At 44.8% G+C, this 23,188-nt stretch overlaps 1 protein-coding gene across 5 annotated transcripts in view; it reads right to left on the bottom strand.

Annotated features, from left to right (window-relative positions):
* Positions 1-23,188, bottom strand: part of TBL1XR1 (TBL1X/Y related 1) — a 164,782-nt gene that overhangs the window by 20,662 nt on the left and 120,932 nt on the right. For all 5 annotated transcript variants that reach the window (XM_065410347.1, XM_065410343.1, XM_065410346.1 and 2 more), the window contains one exon: positions 1,088-1,190. In XM_065410347.1, coding sequence (XP_065266419.1) covers positions 1,088-1,145 — 58 coding nt within the window. In that variant the 5' untranslated portion in view covers positions 1,146-1,190. The remainder of the gene's footprint in view (positions 1-1,087; positions 1,191-23,188) is intronic.

Raw genomic sequence — 23,188 nt, forward strand, 5'->3', positions numbered from 1 at the left:
CCTCCAACAGATGGGTTGGAAGAAATAGAAGAACTTAGCCTAACTAGTGTATCCAATAGGACAGTGAAGGATTTTGTTGTGGCTTTTGCTCTTCAGACAACAACACAAAGAAACCATATAGGCACAGCTGGGTCCCAAATAACCATGTTCACGAAATATACACAAACATGCATGTCTAGCTACATATTGTTGCTCTGACTGGTTTCTGAGGGCTTCTAAAAAATAGAAAACAATGAGCACTATTAGAGGATTCAAACTATTTAAAGGGGTACTACCCTTTTAGTGTATACTACAGACGTCATTGCTCCATATAGGCACAACTGGGGGGGGGAAACAACCTTCCTTTGTGTATGACAACAGCATTAGACTTTTGCTCTATCCTGCTATCCTCAAGAGCTAGGAGACTTCTGTTAGTCTTGCACTAAGGAGCAAAGACTCACAAGTGAGAAACCTATACAGATAGTGTCTTTAGAAAAGGGAATTTACTTTAGAGATTCTAAAATACATTCCTGGTAAAAATCTATTTATCCACATTTACAGTATGACAAATTCTGTGATTCATTATTGTCTCATTCACTGATGTTTCCTTGTTTGAAACAGAGTCATATTAGCTTGTTCTATTTTCCTACTTTGTCAAGAAACTCAGTCTCACCAGAACAACCTATAGGAGAGTCTTTCGGAGGACTCCAGAATGGAAGCATACCACAAGAGTATTTTTCTGCAGCAGACCTCTTCAAGCGGCCCAGAGCATGACGAATCTTGGCCATCCAGCACGTCAAAGCTTTTTCTGAGCAAATGAGTTTCCAGAGACTCAACGAGACCTTATTTTATTAGTTAGAAGCTACCAAATTTAAAATTACTAAAGCTGATTAAGTTGCAGGAGGCAACTTAGCAGAATCGATCCTCATGATGGAAACAGATAGAGAGAGAAAGCGACAAGAAGCAGTTCACATCTAGTGGATGAATCCACCTGGTTAAATTATAAATCCCAACAGCATGGATCTGACAAAGCCAATTACAGATGAATTATTTCTTGAATATCAAAGGAACTAAGAAATATTAACTTGATAATAATTCATGTACTCACCTGACTCTTGCAAGTATCTATATACCAGAAAGTTAACCTCATCACTGCTTATACTCATCTTTATTCCCACTTAAACCATGAGGTCACGACAAAGGATATAACCCTAAAAATAAAGTAAAGAACCGTAAGTTAGAAAGGTATTTTTAAACAACCAATGCCAGTTTCTCAACAAATGGTATATAAAAACAAGACACTTCTTCACAATGTTGAAAAAGTGGATTTTATTTCACAATGTAAAATCTGTCTGAATTTCCACCTTTAAAATGCCATTTATCTCACACCACTGTAAAAGATCACTCTTTTAAAAATCAAGCCAGATACACAACTGATGTAAATTGACATAATTTGATGGCACTATTTCAATTAACAGAAGAAAGGACTGGCCTCATTTAAAAAAAACAACCACCAAAAAACAACAACATGATATAGGTAATGTAGTTTGTAGCAAATCACATTATTCAACTAGAATTTAGCTTTCACTATTTAAACTTCTTTCCACTTGGTCAATGAAACTAGAATACTTGCTTTAAACACTTTTATTTTCTAATCAATTTTATTTTCAGGTTCTCAAGCAACAGCACAATGCTGCAATGTATAGACTGCAGGGATATATTTGTTTAGGAAAAAACATACTTCCGTTAAAATAAAACCATGGTAATACTGTGGCCTTTGTAAAAGCATTATATTTTTAAACAGAATATAAATTTGGGGCCAATTTTGACCTAACAGCATTCCTTTTAATAAAGGCTTTATCTGCTTTTAATTAACATTTGAATATATATTTCATTTTTTATTTGACGTCTGCACAGTAACAATGATTGTCAGTGGCATTTATCAACAAAAGAACTCCAAGTACATAGATTCTGTCAGAAATTTGGGCAATATTTTGCGGCATGTAATCCAAACAACTATCTGAAAGAATCTCTTAATTAGGGTTACCATAATTTAATTTAAAAAAAGGAGGACACTCCACGGGGCCCCGCCCCAACTCCGCCCCTTCCCCGCCCCCAAAGTCCCCGCCCCAACTCTGCCCCCTCCCCTGAACGCTCCGCCCCCCCGCTCCTCCCCCTCCTCTGCTTCCCGCAAATCAAATGTTCGCGGGAAGCCTGAAACAGGGAGGCAGCAGGTAAGCTGGGGCTGGGGCTGGGCGCGGCCCAGTCTGGCCCCCCCGGCCCCCGGCCGAGCACCGCCGGCCCCGGCCCCGCACTGCCGGCCCCCAGCCGAGCACTGCCGGCCCCGGCCCGGCCCCGGCCGAGCACCGCCGGCCCCTCCCTCCCTATTTTCCCGGACATGTCCGGCTTTTTGGGATTTCCTCCCGGACGGGGATTTGAGGCCCAAAAAGCCGGACATGTCCGGGAAAATCCGGACGTATGGTAACCCTATCTTAATAGTTATAACAAAGTTAATACACTAGCCTTTGCCTCTGAAGACCTAGATTAAAATGCTAATTTAGGTCACAGTGAAAATGTAGTGGTCTCATCCTAGATTCTCAGTCGTAATCAAACTAACACACAACTTGGTATGATTGACAGTGTGTATTCAAGAAAGAGCTGTGATAGCAGAACTGTGGCAAGTTACGACTGAGGTATGTTTACAAGGCTGTGAAACTCTCTCTCGAGGCCTGATCAAACTTTACGTGCCTCTAACAAGTGCTTGTAGTCCCTAACTTTAAGAAGTCTCAAATTCACACGAGAAGAAGGGGGACAATATAGAGAAATAGCACAGGTCTTATATAAGGTCAAACTGCACAGTCCATGTTATTCATTTCTACTATGAAACCAAACCTGTTAGCCACCATTATGCTATAGAATCCATCAGGCACTATCTTGCTAACAGTCCTGCTCTTCCTCTCTACAGGTATGGTGCAACTGTAAATGCACAGCTCATAAATTAAATCAGAGACAGTGAATCTGCAGATGTGGAGAAGAAAATCAATTTTGGCCCCTAAAAAAGGCAGGTCTATTGTTGCAGAAAATCACTCAATACCATCAACCATAGTGCTGCCAATTATTGCAATATTTGGTGTTTTTCTTAAAGCCCCAACAGCTGGGGTCAAGAGACTGAGTCAGAATCCCTGCTTCCACTTAAAAAAAAAAAAGTTAGTTTCTAGCTCTCATAGTTGCAGAGAAAAGCTTAAAAATGTGAACTGAGTGCACCCTAAAGGCTCAGAAACCAGAAGACAAGATACAACATTTATAGTTTTGGTTTTTTTAAACAATGATTTTGAATGTTTTAGGTTGGCAATACTGAGCTCACTGGTATCCGAGTTTGAAAAAGTTAGTCAAAAATGAAAACATGAGACATCCCCCCCCCCCCCGCCTTTTGACTAAAAGTTAATCAAAAAAATGATTTTGCAACAAGATCTCATATTTCCCTCATTGTCCTGGCGCCAGTAAAACATAAAAGGAAACAGTAGAGAATAGGCCTTCTTGGATTGTCCAAAATGAATATCACTTCACAAAATAGGAATAAAAACCTGTTGGCTTCCTCACCTAGCTCCTACTGTAACTTGTAGCAGGGTTGTGTGGTCAAGGAGAGGGAACTAAAAGGGCAGCAATTAGTGATGAAAAGCTAAACAAGAACAAAACAAAAGAAACCCACAAGACCAGGGTCACTAGATAGCTGAAATTTAAAAGGCTTTACATTCTTTCTAAGACATTCTTTTTCTTTAAAATAAGAAAGAGACCAAATTGCAATTTCTATGCTACTTGAATCCGTCTCATCTCTCTTTCTTCTGAAGGCATAACAACGCTTACAATTGCTAGTTAGCAGGACCCAATGTCCAGATTTTAAAAGTATGTTGATACCCTTTTCTTACAAATAACGCTTGGCATGTTTAGTTAAGTAGCTTACCTTAAAGTCACAAACATGCTGATAATGAAAAGAAAAAAGTGGGCAGTTTTTCTTGATAAATCCACAAACTAAAAGGTAATATAGCTAATCATTTCTGGGGTTGACAAATTTCTGAAGAGCTGTCCTGCTGCAAGCTTAGGCATTTTGCTTTGCAAAATACTAGAACAAATGTGTGAATTCTATGATTTCTATAATCATTTGGAATTTTAAAACAAGTTTAAATATAATTTTTAAGGCTCATGTTGCTAAACATAGGGAATATATGTGCTTTTCAACTATACTGTATGTATCAGCAACTCCACCTAGCATAAAAACATCATGAAATACTAGTCCTTTTTAGACAGACTGTTTTGTTGTCAAATATTGTACATTATCCTATTACCCCAAACCACTAGCTAAAGGGAAGGAGTTCCATGGCAGAGGAAACAATAGCCCTCTATAAAAAAAAAAAAAAGTAGTTGAGTTATAGGGGCCAATGTGGAAGTCTCCTTATGTTATATACCCACACACCCTGCAGAAATTCATAACACTGGCGTGGTGCCCCTACCACCATTTTATAGATTTTTTTAGATTTCACTGTGTCATAAGAAAAATAAGAGATAGCCAATATGGAGAAATCCGGTGTGAATACAAATATTTAATATTTAGCAAATAAATAGCATTATTACTACCAAGAGGGCTAGCTATTCAAAGCAGAATTGCAAAACTGTGATACAAACGTACCAGCCACCTGTTCTTTATCCTAATAATTAAAGATAAGGAAAAACTAATATTTTGTTTGTCTGTCAAAAGTGTTATTCACCTTAGGCAAGTAAGCTAGTAACATTTTGCAAGGCTGGTTCAAAGTGTTTTCCAGCAAGATGTTCAGTGAAGTAAGGAGAAATAACTGGCATTTGTCCGTCATGAAAACAGGTTTTAGATCTCATTGCCAAAAGGTGGCAGAGTATAACACAAACTTTTGAAATACTCAACAGTGCTTGAAAAATAAGAAAACATGTTAAATAAGCATAGAATCTGCCCAGTGAGGACATTAAAATATTAGAGAATTATTACACGAAAAGTTTCCAGATTATTTTAGAGCCTTGGTATTAGCCATTTTCTACAGCGCTTGTTTAAAATTGCTACCGACTCCAATACATCTCTGTCACCTTTCATCACAAGGGATCCCAGCTCTATACATGCAAGAAACAATTCACTACTGAATTCCATTGACCTCTATGTAGAGAGTAGAGAGCAACAGCCAGGCAAAGAACCACCACACATTCCGCTGTACAACAATGGGAAAAGAGGGAGTTTGGCAAACTTTTGACATAGAATGAAAAGTAAAATTCAATGCAGGTGAAAATGTTTAAGCAAGCACAGAAGGTAAATCAAGATGCCACTAAAACTCTCCTTTTGACAAACTTCTACTTCATGGAAGTTCCATGAGACCTTAAGGGATAGAGTCTGGGTCCTGCTGTGGGCAATTCACACTGGAGTACTACTGCAAAGCAGCTGCAAAGCTGGCTTAGCCAGCTACCCCAATGCACAGAAATCTCCAGGAGGAGTAGGGCCAGCATAGCCAGCTCCACATCACCCCTTCTCATTCTCCCTGATGTTAGGGTGACTAGGTGTTCGGTTTTTGACCGAAAAGAGATCCTGGTGGCTCCGTTCAGAACTGCTGACCAGGCCGTTGACTGTCCAGTTAGTGGTGCAACGGGGCTGGCAGGCTCCCAGGAAGCACCCGGCATGTCCCCCCTCCGGCTCCTATGCGTAGGGCAGGATTGGGGAATCCAGGGCCTGCGGGCCGCATCCGGCCCCGCAGTTAATTTCATCTGGCCCGTGGGGCAGGGGCCATGAGCGCCATCTTGCCCTGTTGCGGGGGGTAGGGGGAGCCCTGAGTCTTGGCGCCTCCCTGCAGGGCTGGAGCCACAAGCAGGGGAAGTCCTGATATGGCGTGGCAGAAGGGATCTAGCAGCAGTTCGCATGTGTTGGAATGGCCTGGGGAGCTGTTACAGCCACACACAAGTTCTATCAGCCTTGAGGCAATGTGGAGGCTGAAGCCTTGTCAGGTAACAACTGAGTTCAAAGCAGCCAGCTATATTAATACATCATTAGTGCTCAACTCTGCACAGCCATCCCATCACTTTCTCCTGGAACATACAGAGCTATATAGGATTTCTGCCAAGGAAAATAATAATAATAGGAATATAAATACATTAAATTAGCTAACCTACAAATTGATTGAAGTTGTTTTTCCCAGAGTTAGAACAAGGCCCAAAGTGGTAGTGGTGCTTTGTTTTGTTTTTTCTTTGGGGGCGGGGGCAGCATTCAAAAAGGTGGTGTATAGCAAGTGGAATGGAGACAGACAGAATGAGCCAGAAGTAAAAAGAGTAAAAGAACAGGAAAAAATGAGAGAGAAAAAACTAAAAATTGCTGTCCATAAACAAGTTAAGGGACTGTTAATACATTTAATTCACTGATTTCCTGTGTATATTCTTATATGCTTGAGGGAAAGGAATGAGATGGCTAGTACTTTTCAACACTTGAAATTATATTAATATTGCTCTTTACTCTGGATTCAATTAAATCATTGTGAAGAGATGGAGAAAATTCATTATTTATTCATTCATTCATTCATTCATGCAGAATCCTATGGCAGATGAAGGCCTTATCAGCTCTTAAACCCTCAGGTTAATTTGAAAAATATCCACTGAAAATATTTTTTTCAATTTTGGCAGTTACCTATTGACCCCACAGCAGAGAGGCCTCTTGACATTCTAAAAATTTAACAACAGTCTGGCCCTGCCGAAAATACTAAATCTGGTCCTGACAACATTAACTCGAAACAGAGAAAATTTTCCTGGAATCCACAATTTTTCAATGATATTTGGAAACCATTGCAATTTTCTCAACAAAGCCTAAAAGTCCCATTTTCAAAAGTGACTTAGGTATCTATAAGCCTATGTCATATTGAAATCAATGCCTCGATCACTGTTAAAAATGGGACTTGCAAGAACAGAGCTATGAAATTTAGATTGAAAAATGTTATCAATGCAAAGAAGTTACATTTTCTAAGCCAAGGATGAATGGGTTGGGGTTCCTCATCCCAGGCTAAAGAGAACACACCGTCCCTGATTAGGCATATGCCTAATACCTTCCTGGGCAAATCAAAAAACATCAAAAAACAATCATCTTAAGTTTCCTTCAGTAACCTAGAATTTCCCTCCAGGATCTCCTGTATCCTAGTTCCCTCTTCCTAAAGGACCACTCCCACTGCCTGTATATCCTGGGTAAAGTTAATGAGGGGCACCTAGCACAATGAATGAAGTTTCAGCAACTTTATGCAGGCTTCTAACGCCTGCTAACTAGGGGGTCAACAGCAGAGCCCTGGACCTTGTAAATACAAAGTATTTCTCAAAATGCAGCAAAGGAATTATTTCGTTCTGGTAGATTTAGACTGCTCTGGGTGCCTTTGAAAAACATTGTGCATAAACAGACTCCTGCATTTACTCACACAGAATGGTACCATGACCACAACATGAATATCCCTGAAATGTACTAAACCCCTCCAACAAAGACACAAACATTAGTCAGGTTCTTTTCCCCACTTTACAAGAAACCCTGGAAAATAACTTCTATTTTATTTTTAAGCACGCACACACAAAGGTGGAATCACATTTTTTTTTTTAAGATTCGTACCATGAATCTGAAAAGGTCCAGATACTTGGTTTATTTATAGATTCCAAGGCCAGAATGGACCATTGTGATCATTTAGTTCAGGGGTGGGCAAACTTTTTGGCCCGAGGGTCACATCTGGGTATGGAAATTGAATGGTGGGCCATGAATGCTCACAAAATTAGGGGTTGGGGTGCGGGAGGAGGTGAGGGCTCCAGCTGAGGGTGGGGGCCGTGGGGTGGGACCAGAAATGAGGAGTTCAGGGTGCGGGTGGGCGCTCCGGGCTGAGACAGAGGGGTTCAGAGGATGGGAGGGGGATCAGGGCTGGGGCAGGGGGTTGGGGTGCAGGAGAGGGTCAGGGGTGTGGGCTCCAAGTGGCGCTTACCTCAAGCAGCTTCCAGAAGCAACAGCATGTCTCCTCTCCAGCTCCTATGCGGAGGCGCAGCCAGGCAGCTCTGCACGCTGCCGTGACCGCAGGCACTGCTCCTGCAGCTCCCATTGGCCGCAGTTCCCGGCCAATGGGAGCTGCAGGGACAGCATGTGGAGCCTCCTGGCTGCTCCTACACATCGGAGCCAGAGGGGGGACATGCCGCTGCTTCCGGGAGCTGCATGGAGTGGAGCAAGCCCCCGACCCTGCTCCCCGGCTGGAGCACCGGAGCAGGGAAAGCCCCGGACCCCGGTCCCTGGTGGGAGCCTGAGAACCAGATTAAAACGTCCGGAGGGCTAGATGCAGCCCCCGGGCCGTATTTGCCCACCCCTGATTTAGTTGGACCTCCTGTTATTACACAAGCCACAGAACTTCCTCTAAATGATTCCTTCTCGAACTACAGAATATCTTTTTTTTTTTTAAATTAATCTTGATTTAAAAATTGCCAGTGATGGAGAATCCACCACAATCTTTGCTAAAGTTCCAGTGACAGTAAATTGTTTAGCTAGATAAGCACTGAGAAAAGAATATGCTTACTTATACAACCTTTTGGAAAGTTTTATTTCAACTCCTCTCCTTTTATTGTGGATGTATTTATTAAGAGATCAGTTTAAATTATAACTGGCATTTTCCATTTTCTCATAAGTCTTTAAATGTTGTCTCTTCTTTGATTATATTATTGACTTACTGCCCCAAAATGTCCAGTTTGTTTTCACATTTTCATGTGAGAGACTTTTTCCTACCATCGGGCACACTATAAATTGGCCTGGTTAGGATTCTTATGGTTTTTGACAATGCTGTTATTAGGGAGTCTCTCGAACCTTCTGAATTCAAAGGAAAGCATTTTTAAAGAAAAACTGGCTTTGTTGTAAGGTTCGCATAGTTCAAATGGAAAAAGTATCACTATTTCTGAATTTACTTATCTCTTAACTGCTGTTATTTGAAAATATTCTTTTGCTTTCAAAACTCAAGAGGAGATGTCAAATATGAAAACATATTAACAAATTTCCCTGTAATTCTACTTAATGAACCCTCCCTCTTACTTGCATCCTATATAGTCATGCTTTGATTGTTTTCCTCCTAGCAGTCTAAAACATGAGCTGCTTTTCACATCTTCATCTTTTATCTCTAATGCTTTGGTCTTACTTTTAAATCACTATAATACAGCTCTATTTTCAAATACTGAAACATATTTTTTCTTTTCCCTGTCTGACTTTTTTTCCTTAGCTCACTCAGTAAATATTTGTATTATACACTTCAGCTTTACAGACCTAATTTATGGCAGCAGTCTCCATCTTTCCATGCCAATTTGAGTGTACAGAGCACACAATGTGACACAGCCAGTTTGGAATTTTCTAATGAAAGAGAATTACAACCCTAAAAGAAAAATGAACTAAAATGATAGCAAGATCCTCACAAGATTCAAATCTGGGCATTAAGTCCCTAGAAACATCTAGCATAGTTCTATAATAACATAAGGCACAGATATGGCTCATTTCTTGTTTTTGCCTAAGAACATAACATAAGAATGGCCATACTGGGTCAGACCAAAGGTCCATCCAGCCCTGTATCCTGTCTACCGACAGTGACCAATGCCAGGTGTCCCAGAGGGAGTGAACCTAACTGGTAATGATCAAGTGATCTCTCTCCTGCCATCCATCTCCACCCTCTGACGAACAGAAGATAGGGACACCATTCCTTACCCATCCTGGCTAATGGGCATTAATGGACTGAATCTCAATGAATTTATCTAGTTATCTTTTAAACCCTGTTATAGTCTTAGCCTTCACAACCTCCTCAGGCAAGGAGTTCCACAGGTTGACTGTGCACTGTGTGAAGAAGAACTTCCTTGTATTTGTTTTAAACCTGCTGCCCATTAATTTCATTTGGTGGCCCCTAGTTCTTATATTATGGGAACAAGTAAATAACTTTTCCTTATTCACTTTCTCCACACCACTCATGATTTTATATACCTCTATCATATCCTCCCTTAGTCTCCTCTTTTCCAAGCTGAAAAGTCCTAGCCTCTTTAATCTCTCCTCATATGGGACCCGTTCCAAACCCCTAATCATTTTAGTTGCCCTTCTCTGAACCTTTTCTAATGCCAGTATAGCTTTTTTGAAATGAGGAGACCACATCTGTACCCAGTATTCAAGATGTGGGCGTACCATGGATTTATATAAGGGCAATAAGATATTCTCCGTCTTATTCTCTATCCCCTTTTTTAATGATTCCTAACATCCTGTTTGCTTTTTTGACTGCCGCTGCACACCACGTGGACGTCTTCAGAGAACAATTCACGATGACTCCAAGATCTCTTTCCTGATAAGCTGTAGCTAAATTAGCTCCCATCATATTGTATTCGCCTAAAGCGAAACAGTATTTAATTACTGAACCATGAATCTCTTCCCCAAATTCATATGCTATGTGATGCAGGAGAACGGGCCCCTAGATATTATGGTAATATCAAGTTGCAGTATATTCAGAATTGCATTTGGATATTATGAGTTATGCAAGGCTAGCAGCTCCATATTTTCTTAGGGAAGTAAAATTCTGCCTACCCCGGTCAGCACAAATCATATAATGAAAAAAATGGAATTATTTCGTCCCCATTGTACAGCTTCAGTGAGTGTTACTTATTTTAAATCAAGGAGAATATTCGTTTCTGAGAACAATTCTTGGAAATTGTTTTCTGCACTGAAGATGTATTTAAAGAAATGTATAAGTCACAGCTAATGCTGATCTGCTATACCTACCCACATTTGTTTAAAAGATTAACATTATAAGCTTAGATGCTGGTAAGTCGGTCTTAACTCTGAAGTTACTATTTTTCATTAGCCCCTGACATTTTTATCATTGTTTAAATTTATGAAACTCTTTTGGCTACTAAATGTATATTTCTTGTGGGGTTTTTTTTGGGGGGGGGTGTTAAAGTTTGGTAACATCTTAAATTTATGCACATTCAATACTTTAGTAGAGCCTTTTTACGAAGAATTTCTTCTAGTTCAATATAAATTGGTGTATTTCAAATGCAGTCATTTAATGGCAACAATTTGTCTGTTAACTGCTTCAAAAAACATGGGATTTGTTTGCACTTTCTTTAATATCTGTAGACTAAAATGCACTAAAAATACCCTTTTACTTACTTTATATTTCGGTATTTATTTAAAATGGTTTATCTGAGCTACGAGTTAATGGGATACTGTTCTAGGTGAAGTCAGCATAGTCCCTCAAGACTACCCAGCTACCATTAAAAGTTATAAAGAGATCTGTTTTGTGTGCAACCATCTTACTATAGAATATTTCACTTGAATATTAAACCTCAAGCAACAGCTCTTACATATATTTCCATGGAATTTTGATGGAGTGGAAGGGGCTATTATCCAGGGTAGCTGGAAGGTTAGATAAAGCTATTTTCAGTATTTTAAAAATATACTTCTTGGTGGCCATGGCTTTTGTAAGTGCCCAGAGTTGACTACAGAAATATTTAAACTTATTAAATTTAAATATTAAATTTTATATTTAAATATTTAAACTGGGGCTTTATGTCATTCAATGTTGTTTACATGCTTAAATTCTTGTTACTCTGTTACAGACAATACACCATATCAATTGTCCAGACCTGACAGACAACAGATTTACTCTCCTGATTTCCTTAATTTGGTGATTCGTATTTTCCTATTCTAAACAACATTATCACAGAAGCTATTAGTTAAATCTTAAAGGACAAATTTTGGCTGCTCGGTGCACATAGGAACATGCCAGTAAAATTAGGGTAGAGGGGGAAACACTTGGTGGGAGTTTTCTGACTCAATTAGATCTATCCCCCCAAAAAACATGAGAGAAGACACTCTGTCAGATATCTCTGATAGGAACCAAGAAGGGACATTCTAGTAGAGGGGCTCAAGGTCCAAGGGCTTTACTGATGAACACCCCACCCCAAGGTCTAATTGAATTGCCCAGCAGTAACTATAACCAATACTTTAACTAATAACATATTAAAAGAGTCAACCGTAGCCCCCTGAAATAATTGGGCTGTCGTAAGAGTGCATAAAGAAATTAACAAAAAATTAAGAAATTCCCCTTGACCGTACTCCTGTGTCAATCCAGCCGTTATATATTTATATATGGGGGTGGGGGGGTTTCCTCAGAAAGGTAACCTGCACTTTCCAGATCCCATATATGAGGCTATATCTACCCTGTAATGCCTGAGAAGAAGTATAGAAGCCCACCTTGTTGCTTGGTACAAATCCTGTGCAGAGAGATCTGCTTTCTCTGTCCCGAGAGTTGGCTTTCAGAAAAGCAGTAGTCTTTCCTTGGCCAAGTAAGCCTCTGTAATTCCAACCTTAAACCATTAGAAGAATGTCTCTTTGGACATAGTAAAGCTCCTTTAGGATGCCTACTTAAATTCAATAAGGCTCTTGTAGTCTGGACACAAAGACGCCAACTTAAACATGTGTTTAGGTGCTTTCCTGAAAAAGGGAAAGAGTAGGGCGATGCTAAGATTCTTGGGATCTGGACACAGAAGGTGGAGACACCTCAACTACAAGAAAGGAGAAAATTGGGATCAGCCCTGACCACTACCTTGTTTTTAGGACCCAGTCGAACTCAACACTTTAGTGTGTGCATAACTTTAAGCATATGAATAGTCCCATTTGAGTATTAAAAGTTGTGCTCAACTGCTTTGCTGCACCAGGGCCTAAGTGAAAAATTCACTCATGGTTAAGTAAGGAGAGTGCTTGCAATTCCATTGATCATCTCACTGAGTGAACAGCTCCCCAGAACACAATCTTCAGAGAAAAGAACTGAACGAGAACGCTGATCTGATGATCAAAGGGCTGGCCCATGAAATCATTCAGGAAAATCAGGTTGAGAGCCCAAAACAAAAGACCTTATTTGGGGAAGTAGTGTGTCACCTGCCGTCGAAAAAAAAAAAAAAATCCCCAAACCCGCAGAAAAGTCCCTCTGAACCGGAAATGGAGGCAAAATGCATACTACTGAGGGTATGGCTACACTTGCAGATGTACAGCGCTGTGAGTTAAACCTGCCTTCGTACAGTTGAGTAGGGAATTTATTGAAAAGAAAATTCATTTATTGAAAAAAACACAACTGTTTGGGAATCAGAAAGGGCAAGGGGGTGGGGTGGGGAACGGTACGGTACAATCACAGATTTGCGTCTGTCCTGTCTGGAGTGCTGTGCAATGAGTGCTGCACTTCAGGATGGCTATACTGCATGGGGATGGGGGTTGAGAGCAGAGGGCAAGGGTCGTAGTTCTCAGGGCTGGTTGGTGAAGATACAGGTGTTGGAGGCAGCTGGTGGTGGTAAGAACCCGGATGTTGGGGAAAGTGGGTTGGAGGTGACATGGGGGCACAAGGGAAAGAGTTTTGGGACAAGGGCTGCAGGGGAGGGCAGGCGCGGTAGTGCTCCGCCTGCATGGCTACGTGCGCCTGGATAGAGTCCATTTGGCGCTCCATGATGCTTATCAGCCGATCCGTGCTTTGCTTCCGGTGCGCTGCGTTTTCCTTGCAGATCCTGCTTTCGCGCTCCCTCCACTCCTGTGCTTTTTGATTCTCTGTAAGAGATTGATGCATCACTTCATGCAGCTATGTCTTCTCTCAGCCGGTGATAACACGGACTGCTGAGATCTCAAGGTTGCATCTGTAAAGGCAAAATGCAACACTTAACAGAGGCAGCATGGTTTATATCAGACAGAGTAATGATTCCCCCGCACTTAAGGAGGGCACACACAGTCTACACAATAGCATAATTTTCCCGTCCCAAAGAGAGCGCACATAACCCACGGGAGCCCCAAAATGGTGAGTAAGGGGGACTGATTGTTTCAGGGCTGTACTGTCCTCTGGGTTTCTGTAACTCGGGGAGAGCCAACAGCTGCAGGGGGCACCTATACTGAACAGTGTCCCAACATTTTCCACAGGAGTTCATCCTGGAAGATATCTCGCTGCTGAGGGTGACCTGGGAAGCAAGGGAGGTTCTTCTACTGCAATGCGGCTTCCACCCTGGCCCATATGCAGCTTGCCTGTGTGCAGCAATGGTCCCCCCGCCCCTCGCGGCACAGTGGCGCGGACACGTTAGCCTGACTGGGACAAGGACCACGGTGGCTCTCCCAAGAAACCTGCGCAAGCACATTGCCCACGTTCTGGATGAGACTTTCGAAGAGATAACCGAGGCCGATTTCCGCAATGTGATAGACCACATCAATACGCTATTCCTCATCTAGGCATGCATGCAGCCCTAACCCTCCTCTCCCCAAAAATTTCCTTCCCGAAAAAAAAAGCCGCTTACCAGGCACCTGCTCTTCTCTTTGTCCTCCACCAAGTACCGGCCGCTGCGACTGGCTACCTTCCTCCTGGCTCGAGAAGAGCTCCTGGCTGCATGCCTCCAGGGATTCCGGGGTGTCTCCCCCCGCCCCAGCACCCTCACTCCCGCTTTCCTCCTCTTCCTCCCCCCGCTCTGAAGTGTCCATGATGGTGCTCGGAGTGGAGGTGGGGTCACCCCCAAGTATCGCGTCCAGCTCTTTGTAGAATCGGCAGATCGCAGGGGGAGCACCCGAGCGGCCGTTTGCCTCGTGGGCTTTGCGGTAGGCAGTCAGCAGATCCTTCACTTTAATCCTGCACTGCAGTGCGTCCCGGTCATGGCCCCTTTCCATCATGGCCCTTGATATCTGCCCAAAGGTATTGTAATTCCTACGGCTGGAGCGCAGCTGGGACCGGACAGCTTCCTCCCCCCAAACACTGATGAGGTTCAGCAACTCGCCATTGCTCCATGCTGGGGCTCGCTTGGTGCGTGGAGGCATGGTCACCTGGAAAGATTCACTGATAGCACTCCACACCTGGCTGAGCAAACAGGAAGGAGATTTTTAAAATTCCCAGGGAATATAAAGGGCGGGTCTGACGGTTGGTCACCTGAGGCCAGGGCAGTAGAGTTCGAACTGATGACCAGAGTGGCTAGAACAGGCATTGTGGGATACTGCCGAATATTTCTGGAGGCCAATCAGAGCGCATTGGGTGGCCACACTGGCGCCGCAGCGCAATACCCTTTATTCTTCTTGAGGAGGTGGAGTACAAGGAGCGCTGTAGCCACGGAGATACAGCGCTGTACGTGCCTTGCCAGTGTGGACAGGGAGTGAGATACTGCACTGTACGCAGCTTTATTGCGCTGTAACTCGCAAGTGTAGCCAAGGCCTGAGAGCTTCTGTCTGGACTCAAAAGGGACCAACACTCACAAATGTCCTCTGTGTGTGGCAACGTACCACTGAAAAAGAAGGGTGTGCGAGCAGAGTGACTGCGTGATTACCAGATCCAGAAACAGAAATCTATACAATCAAACATTTAACAATGATCATACAAGGTTTGTACCCTCACAGCTGATTTATTCCTGTCTTCACCCACTAGAAAACCTAGTGTGTAATCCAGCATGTGAGAATGATCAAGAACATTCTATTTTTCCAAATAGTTACTACTGATATTCCCACAATAGATCATTCAGAGCTCTATTTAAGAGATTGTCTCCTGCTGGTACATAAGTGCAAAGGCAAAGCTGAGGGGTTTATTTTCAAAACAGGAGACATTGATCCTGTGACAATGTTCCATTACAGTGACTTTATTTCTATTAGACACAGTGATTACATCTACATCAATCGTTTGTACTGATGGATACTGGTGCTCTAAGAGTGACACCGTTTCTCACTATATGTTACTGTTGATCAGCTGCATACTGATTGGTTTGAGAATAGACTTATTTGGAGCTTCAAATAATAACTATTTATCTATAAGGAAAATGCCTAAAGTTATACTAGACATATAAATTAGCTGGTTTCTGACTGACTGAGAGTTAGTTTGTTTGTTTTGGAAACCCTGTTAGCAAATAGCAATTAATGATCCAGCAATCTGGCATAGGTCCATTTGTTATGATTAATATAGTTAGGTTACTGACAGTAATGATACAGTCTCTGTGGTCCTTACAACTGTTTTCCGCTGAAGGAATCCTTGATACTCCTGCAGTAGTATCACTATCTTGACAAGAGATTTCAGACAAAAAGGTAGATGAGCATACCACTTGAGTTTTGTTAAGAAATCAATTATCTGTTTTGCGGTTGCAGAGATAGATCCTGAAACTCACCACCTGCTCTGTTTCCCCTTTCCCACTACCCTCACCATCTATAGTTCCCAACAGCTTTAACTATTCTTTCTCCTCCCCATCCCTATCCCCCTCCTTCTCCCAACCACATAAATCCAACACACTCCTCAACCACCTCCTCCTCACCTCCAGTGACATCTGTCCCAAACCTGGCCCCCCATCCACTCCCCCCCACCCCTATCACCACTTCTGCCCCTTTGGTCCCTTCCTTTCTAGCCTCATGACCATCCCTCATCACCTCTTATCTCTCCTTGTCCTGCTTCCTATGGAATGCTTGCCCCATCTCTAAAAGCATCAGAGCCATCTGTGACCTCTTCACTTCCTGCCCCGGCCATCTCCAGGTTCCAAGAGAGTTCTGGATCTTCCTGGTGAAGCCACCTCAGCAGCTGCAGTCTCTTAGAGCAACTTCATTTGCTCCTGCACTCTGTACCAAGAATCATCCCCAGAGGATTGTGGTGGGGATGTTATGCTTAGCTTCTCCTGCTGCTTCCAGCTTCTCCCTATTCTTACTCCTTCTGTGATCAGCACTCCTTCCAGCTCTTTTCGCTTCTTTCCCCACACTGCTGTTACCAGGTTTTGATTCCTAGCTCACCATCTTCCTTACATCAATCTCCCACCTATCCTCGGTGATTTTATCTTCCATGCTGATGGCCTCTGCAACCACTAAACACTCATCTTCTTGCTCGCACCTCAAATCAATTCTTCCACTCACCAAATTGACCATTCACTTCAACTAGGTCTTCACCAAACATTGCTCTCTCTCTCCCCCTCACTCTGGTCTCTTCATTGCAGAGTTCCCTTTTTCGATCATCATCAACACCAATAACTTATCTTCCTCTCTCAGCTCCCTCCTCCCTAGCCTCTCTTTACTTTCTTCTATTGACATTTCCTTTATCATCACCATTCTATGCTCTCGTCCTCCTCTCCCACCACAAGGTCTGTCCTGCTATTCCCTAGTCATAGCTCAGTCCCAACAAGCTGTGACTTCTGCCTTCTACTAAACACTGTACATTTTATTGTTACCTCATCCTCTTACCTCCACCACTCCCAGCCTGTTTTGTTCACCTGTTGCATACTGCCTGCCATGTAGACAATAAGCTCTCTGGGGCAGCTCTCTATGGCTTTTGCTGTTTGTCTGTACATCACCTAACACAACAGGACCTGGATTAGGATTTCTCAATGCTACCATGCTACAAAACCAACTGGCTGATTGATAGAAAAGGAAAGTTTTATAAGGCAAGGAAGAGTGGACAGGAGAAGAGGGAGATTGAGAGCTTTCTGTGAGAGAGAGTAAGGAGCATCAGGGGAGAGCTGCTGGAAACAGAGACGAGGAGAAGGGAAGCTGTTTGAGCTGGGGCCGAGCTCCAACATGATTTCTGAGGGAAGCAGTGGGGGAAGCCTTCTGGCAGCTTGGCCTGAGACTACAGAGAGCAAAGCCCAAGAACAGTGGCCTGGCTATCCCAGAGACTGGGAGAAGCCAGGGAGGACTGAGATGCTGTACTAGCTGGGGAAATTGAAACCAAACCTCAGAGAAAAGGGACTGTAAAAAATTAGCCAGGCCTCAGAAAGGAGAGGCCTCAGTGGAATACCTCAGAAAGAGACTTTATTTGAATCTGCAACATAGACAGACCTTCAGGAAAGAAGGGTTTGTATGCAGTGGGAAATGGGACGAAAGAGACTGAGTTTGCGAAACAGTAGGTTAATAAACTAGTCCCCAAGAAGGTGTGTTGGTATGCAACACGAGCCTTGGTGGACTTATTGGGGTGCTCCTGGGTGAAGGAAAACTGAGGCTGGGTGCTGCAGAACAGGCACACTCATTGACAACTTGCCTTGGAATGCTGCTTTGGTTTTTTTTATTATCATTATTTTGTTTAAAAAGAAGTTGCTAGAGGTACTACGGACTCAAAGTACCCAGAAAAATCCTCTGCTCCTCTACGGCCCATTCCTTCTTTTCCAGTGATTGACTGAGGGCATCAGATCCAATTACATCGGTCTCTTAGGCCTGGTCTACACTATGAGTTTAGGTCGACTTTAGCCGCGTTAAATCGAATTAAGCCTGGACACGTTCACACGACGAAGCCCTTTCTTTCGACTTAAAGGGCCCTTTAAACCGGTTTCTTTACTCCACCTCCGACGAGGGGATTAGCGATAAAATCGGCCTTAGTGGGTCGGAATTGGGTTAGTGTGGATGGAACTCGACGTTATTGGCCTCCGGGAGCTATCCCACAGTGCTTCATTGTGACCGCTCTGGACAGCACTCTCAACTCAGATGCACTGGCCAGGTAGACAGGAAAAGCCCCGCGAATGTTTGAATTTCATTTCCTGTTTGCTGAGCGTGGAAAGCACAGGTGACCACGCAGAGCTCATCAGCACAGGTAACCGTGACGGAGTCCCAGGATCGCAAAAGAGCTCCAGCATGGACAGAACGGGAGGTACGGGATCTGCTCGCCATATGGGGAGATGAATCAGTGCTGGCTGAACTCCGAAGCAGTAAATGAAATGGCAAAATATTAGAAAAGGTCTCCAAGGCCATGAAGGACAGAGGCCATAACAGGGACGCACAGCAGTGCCGCGTGAAAATTAAGGAGCTACGGCAAGCCTACCACAAAGCCAGAGAAGCAAACGGAAGGTCCGGGGCTGAGCCGCAAACATGCCGCTTCTACGCGGAGCTGCATGCCATTCTAGGGGGTGCAGCCACCACTACCCCAACCGTGTGCTATGAGTCCCTCACTGGAGAAACACACAGGGAAGCGGGTTCGGGGTACGAGGAAGATGAGGATGAAGATAATGTAAATAGCTCACAGCAGCAAGGAAGCGGAGAAACCGGTTTCCCCAACAGCCAGGATATGTTTATCACCCTGGACCTGGAACCAGTAACCCCCGAAATCACCCAAGACCCTGGGGGCACACAGGGGACCTCTGGTGAGTGTACCTTTGTAAATATTACACATGGTTTAAAAGCAAGCGTGTTTAATGATTAATGATTAATTTGCCCTGGCAATCGCGGCCAGTACAGCTACTGGAAAAGTCTGTTAACGTGTATGGGGATGGAGCGGAAATCCTCCAGGGACATCTCCAGAAAGCTCTCCTTCATGTACTCCCAAAGCCTTTGCAAAAGGTTTCTTTGGAGGGCTGCCTTATCCCGTCCGCCAAGGTAGGACACTTTACCACGCCAGGCCAGTAGCACGTAGTCTGGAATCATTGCATAACAAAGCATGGCAGCGTATGGTCCCGGTGTTTGCTGGCATGCAGACAACATCCATTCCTTATCGCTCTTTGTTATCCTCAGGAGAGTGATATCATTCACGGTCACCTGGTTGAAATGGGGCAATTTTATTAAGGGGACATTCAGAGGTGCCCCTTCCTGCTCTGCTGAACAGAAATATTCCCCCCTGTTAGCCACGCGGTGGGGGGGAGGGGTGAAGTGATCATCCCAGAGAATTGGGTGTGTGGGGGAGGGGAATTAGTTGGGTTTGTGCTGCATGTTAACCCTGAAACCGCAGCCCCTCCTTTTACATTGCAAACCCATTTTAAATGGCCAACCCAACGGGTGCTTGGTATGGTTAATGAAAGCAGTACTGTTTGAAACCATCCCCACATGTTAAGAAGGTTAAAAAAGCCAAAAGACTGTGTCTTACCATGGCTGCCTGCAAGCTGAAATCTGTGGCCTGGCAGTGCGTGAGTTATCTCTCACACCAAACCGGCAGGCCCTCAATATAAGAGGAAAAATGCGACCTTGTAATGAAAGCACATGTGCTGTGTAATGTGAACAGCAAAATTTAACGTGAAAGAGTGTACCCATTGTTCTCTAAAATGTGTCTTTTTTAACCACCAATCCCTTCTCCTCCACCAGCTGCAAATCTTTCTCCTTCACAGAGGCTAGTGAACATTCGAAAGCGAAAGCGAAGGACGCGTGATGAAATGTTTACAGAACTACAGACTGCCTCCCACACTGACAGAGCACAGCAGAATGCGTGGAGGCAGTCAATGACTGATTATAGAAAAGCCCAATATGAGCGAGAGGAGAGGTGGCGTGCTGAATCGCGGGCTGAAGATGAGAGGTGGCGTCAGCTTGCACACAGAAGGCAAGAGTCGATGCTCCGGCTGCTGGAGCATCAAACTGATATGCTCCAGCGTATGGTTGAGCTGCAGGAAAGGCAGCAGGAGCAGAGACCGCCGCTACAGCCCCTGTGTAACCAACAGCCCTCCTCCCCAAGTCCCATTGCCTCCTCACCCAGACGCCCAAGAACACGGGGAGGGGCCTCCGGCCACCCAGTCACTCCACCCCAGAAGATTTCCCGAGCAATAAGTGTTAAAGTTTTAAAGTTTTAAACTGCAGTGTGTCCTTTTCCTTCCCTCCTCCCCCACCCATCCCGGGCTACCTTTGCAATTATCCCCCTAGATGTGTGATGAATTAATAAAGAATGCATGAATGTGAAGTAACAATGACTTTATTGCCTCTGCAAGTGGTGCTCGAAGGGGGGAGGGTAGGGGAGGGTGGGGTGGTTGGTTTACAGGGAAGTAGAGTTAACCGGGTGGATGGGGGGGCGGAGATTTCATCAAGGAGAAACAAACAGAAGTTTCACACCGTAGCCTGGCCAGTCACAAAACTCGTTTTCAAAGCTTCTCTGATGCGCACCGCGCCATGCTGTGCTCCTCTAACCGCCCTGGTGTCTGGCTGCGCGTAATCAGTGGCCAGGCGATTTGCCTCAACCTCCCACCCCGCCATAAATGTCTCCCCCTTACTCTCACAGATATTGTGGAGCGCACAGCAAGCAGCAATAACAATGGGGATATTCTTTTCGCTAAGGTCTGAGCGAGTCAGTAAGCTGCGCCAGCGCGCTTTTAAACGTCCAAATGCACATTCTACCACCATTCGGCACTTGCTCAGCCTGTAGTTGAACAGGTCCTGACTCCTTTTCAGGCTGCCTGTGTACGGCTTCATGAGCCATGGCATTAAGGGGTAGGCTGGGTCCCCAAGGATCACGATAGGCATTTCAACATCCCCAACGGTTATTTTCTGGTCCGGGAAGAAAGTCCCTTCCTCCAGCTTTCGAAACAGAGCAGAGTGCCTGAAGACGCCAGCATCATGTACCCTTCCCGGCCAGCCCACGTTGATGTCGGTGAAACGTCCCTTGTGATCCACCAGGGCTTGCAGCAGCATTGAAAAGTACCCCTTGCGGTTTATGTACTCGGTGGCTTGGTGCTCCGGTGCCAAGATAGGGATATGGGTTCCGTCTATCGCCCCACCACAGTTTGGGAATCCCATTGCAGCAAAGCCATCCACTATGGCCTGCACGTTTCCCAGAGTCACTACCCTTGATATCACCAGGTCTCTCATTGCCCTGGCAACTTGGATCACAGCAGCCCCCACAGTAGATTTGCCCACTCCAAATTGATTCCCGACTGACCGGTAGCTCTCTGGCGTTGCAAGCTTCCACAGGGCTATCGCCACTCGCTTCTCAACTGTGAGGGCTGCTCTCATCCTGGTATTCTGGCGCTTCAGGGCAGTGGAAAGCAAGTCACAAAGTTCCAAGAAAGTGCCCTTACGCATGCGAAAGTTTCGCAGCCACTGGGAATCGTCCCACACCTGCAGCACGATGCGGTCCCACCAGTCTGTGCTTGTTTCCCGGGCCCAGAATCGGCGTTCCACGGCATCAACCTGCCCCAGGAACACCATGATTTCCACATTGCTGGGGCCTGTGCCTTGTGAGAGGTCTAGGTCCATGTCCATTTCCTCATCACTCTCGTCGCCGCACTGCAATCGCCTCCTCCTCGGCTGGTCCTGGTTTTGCTTTGGCATGTCCTGGCTCTGCATATACTCCAGGACAATGCGCGTGGTGTTCATAGTGCTCATAATTGCCGCGGTGATCTGAGCGGGCTCCATGATCCCAGTGCTAGCTATGGCGTCTGGTCTGAAAAAAGGCGTGAAACTAGTATCTGACGGACCAGGGGAAGGAGGGAGGGAGGGAGGGGCGAGTGACGACATGGCGTACAGGTACAGGGAATTAAAATCAAGAAAGGTGGCTGTGCATCAGGGAGAAACACAAACAACTGTCACACAGAATGGCCCCCCCCAGAGATTTAACTCAAAAGCCTGGGTTTAGCAGGCCGTTGATTTGACGGAGGGAGGGGGGAAGGAAATGAATACAGAACAAATCTATTTTTTACATCTTAAGACGACGGTGCAGCATGACTGATAGCCCTCAGCATTTTCTGGGTGCTTGGCAGCAAATACTGGGCGCTTGGCAGTTAGCCTTCAGGCCTATTGCACGATCTGCTGCTCAGGGAAGACTCTGCTAACGTGCGATGAGCCAACAGGGCGCTTGGCAGAAAATGGCATACTACGACTGATAACCATCATCATCAAGACAGTTCCATAGGACTGAGCATGTCTCCCCAGGTGCCCATGATCGACAGCCACTGCTGTACGACGATGTCGGTTACCAGTCGTAATAAACCATCTACTGCCAAAAGGCAAAAGGCAAGGGCTGGTGCAATGCAGCCCTACGGCTGCCAGCCCCACGGCTGCCAGCACCCAGATTGCCGATGAAGGCTACCAGTCATGCTGCACCGTCTACCGCCAAAAGGCAGTTAGCTGCTGCTGCTGTGTAGCAATGCAGTCCCACGTCTGCCGGCACCCAGATGACATATGGTGACGGTGAGCTGAGCTGAGCAGGCTCCATGCTTGCCATGGTATGTTGTCTGCACAGGTAACCCAGGTAAAAAGGCGCGAATCTATTGTCTGCCGTTGCTCTGACGGAGGGGGAGGGGCCTGACATGTACCCAGAACCCCCCGCGACACTGTTTTGCATCATTCGGGCATTGGGATCTCAACCCAGAATTCCAATGGGCGGCGGAGACTGCGGGAACTGTGGGATAGCTACCCATAGTGCAATGCTCCGGAAGTCGACGCTAGCCTCGGTACTGTGGACGCGGTCCGCCGACTAGAGCACTTAGAGCATTTTATGTGGGGACACACAAAATCGGCTGTATACAACCGATT

The sequence above is a fragment of the Emys orbicularis genome, chromosome 9, assembly GCF_028017835.1.
Source record: "Emys orbicularis isolate rEmyOrb1 chromosome 9, rEmyOrb1.hap1, whole genome shotgun sequence".
NCBI classification, from domain to species: Eukaryota; Metazoa; Chordata; order Testudines; family Emydidae; genus Emys; species Emys orbicularis.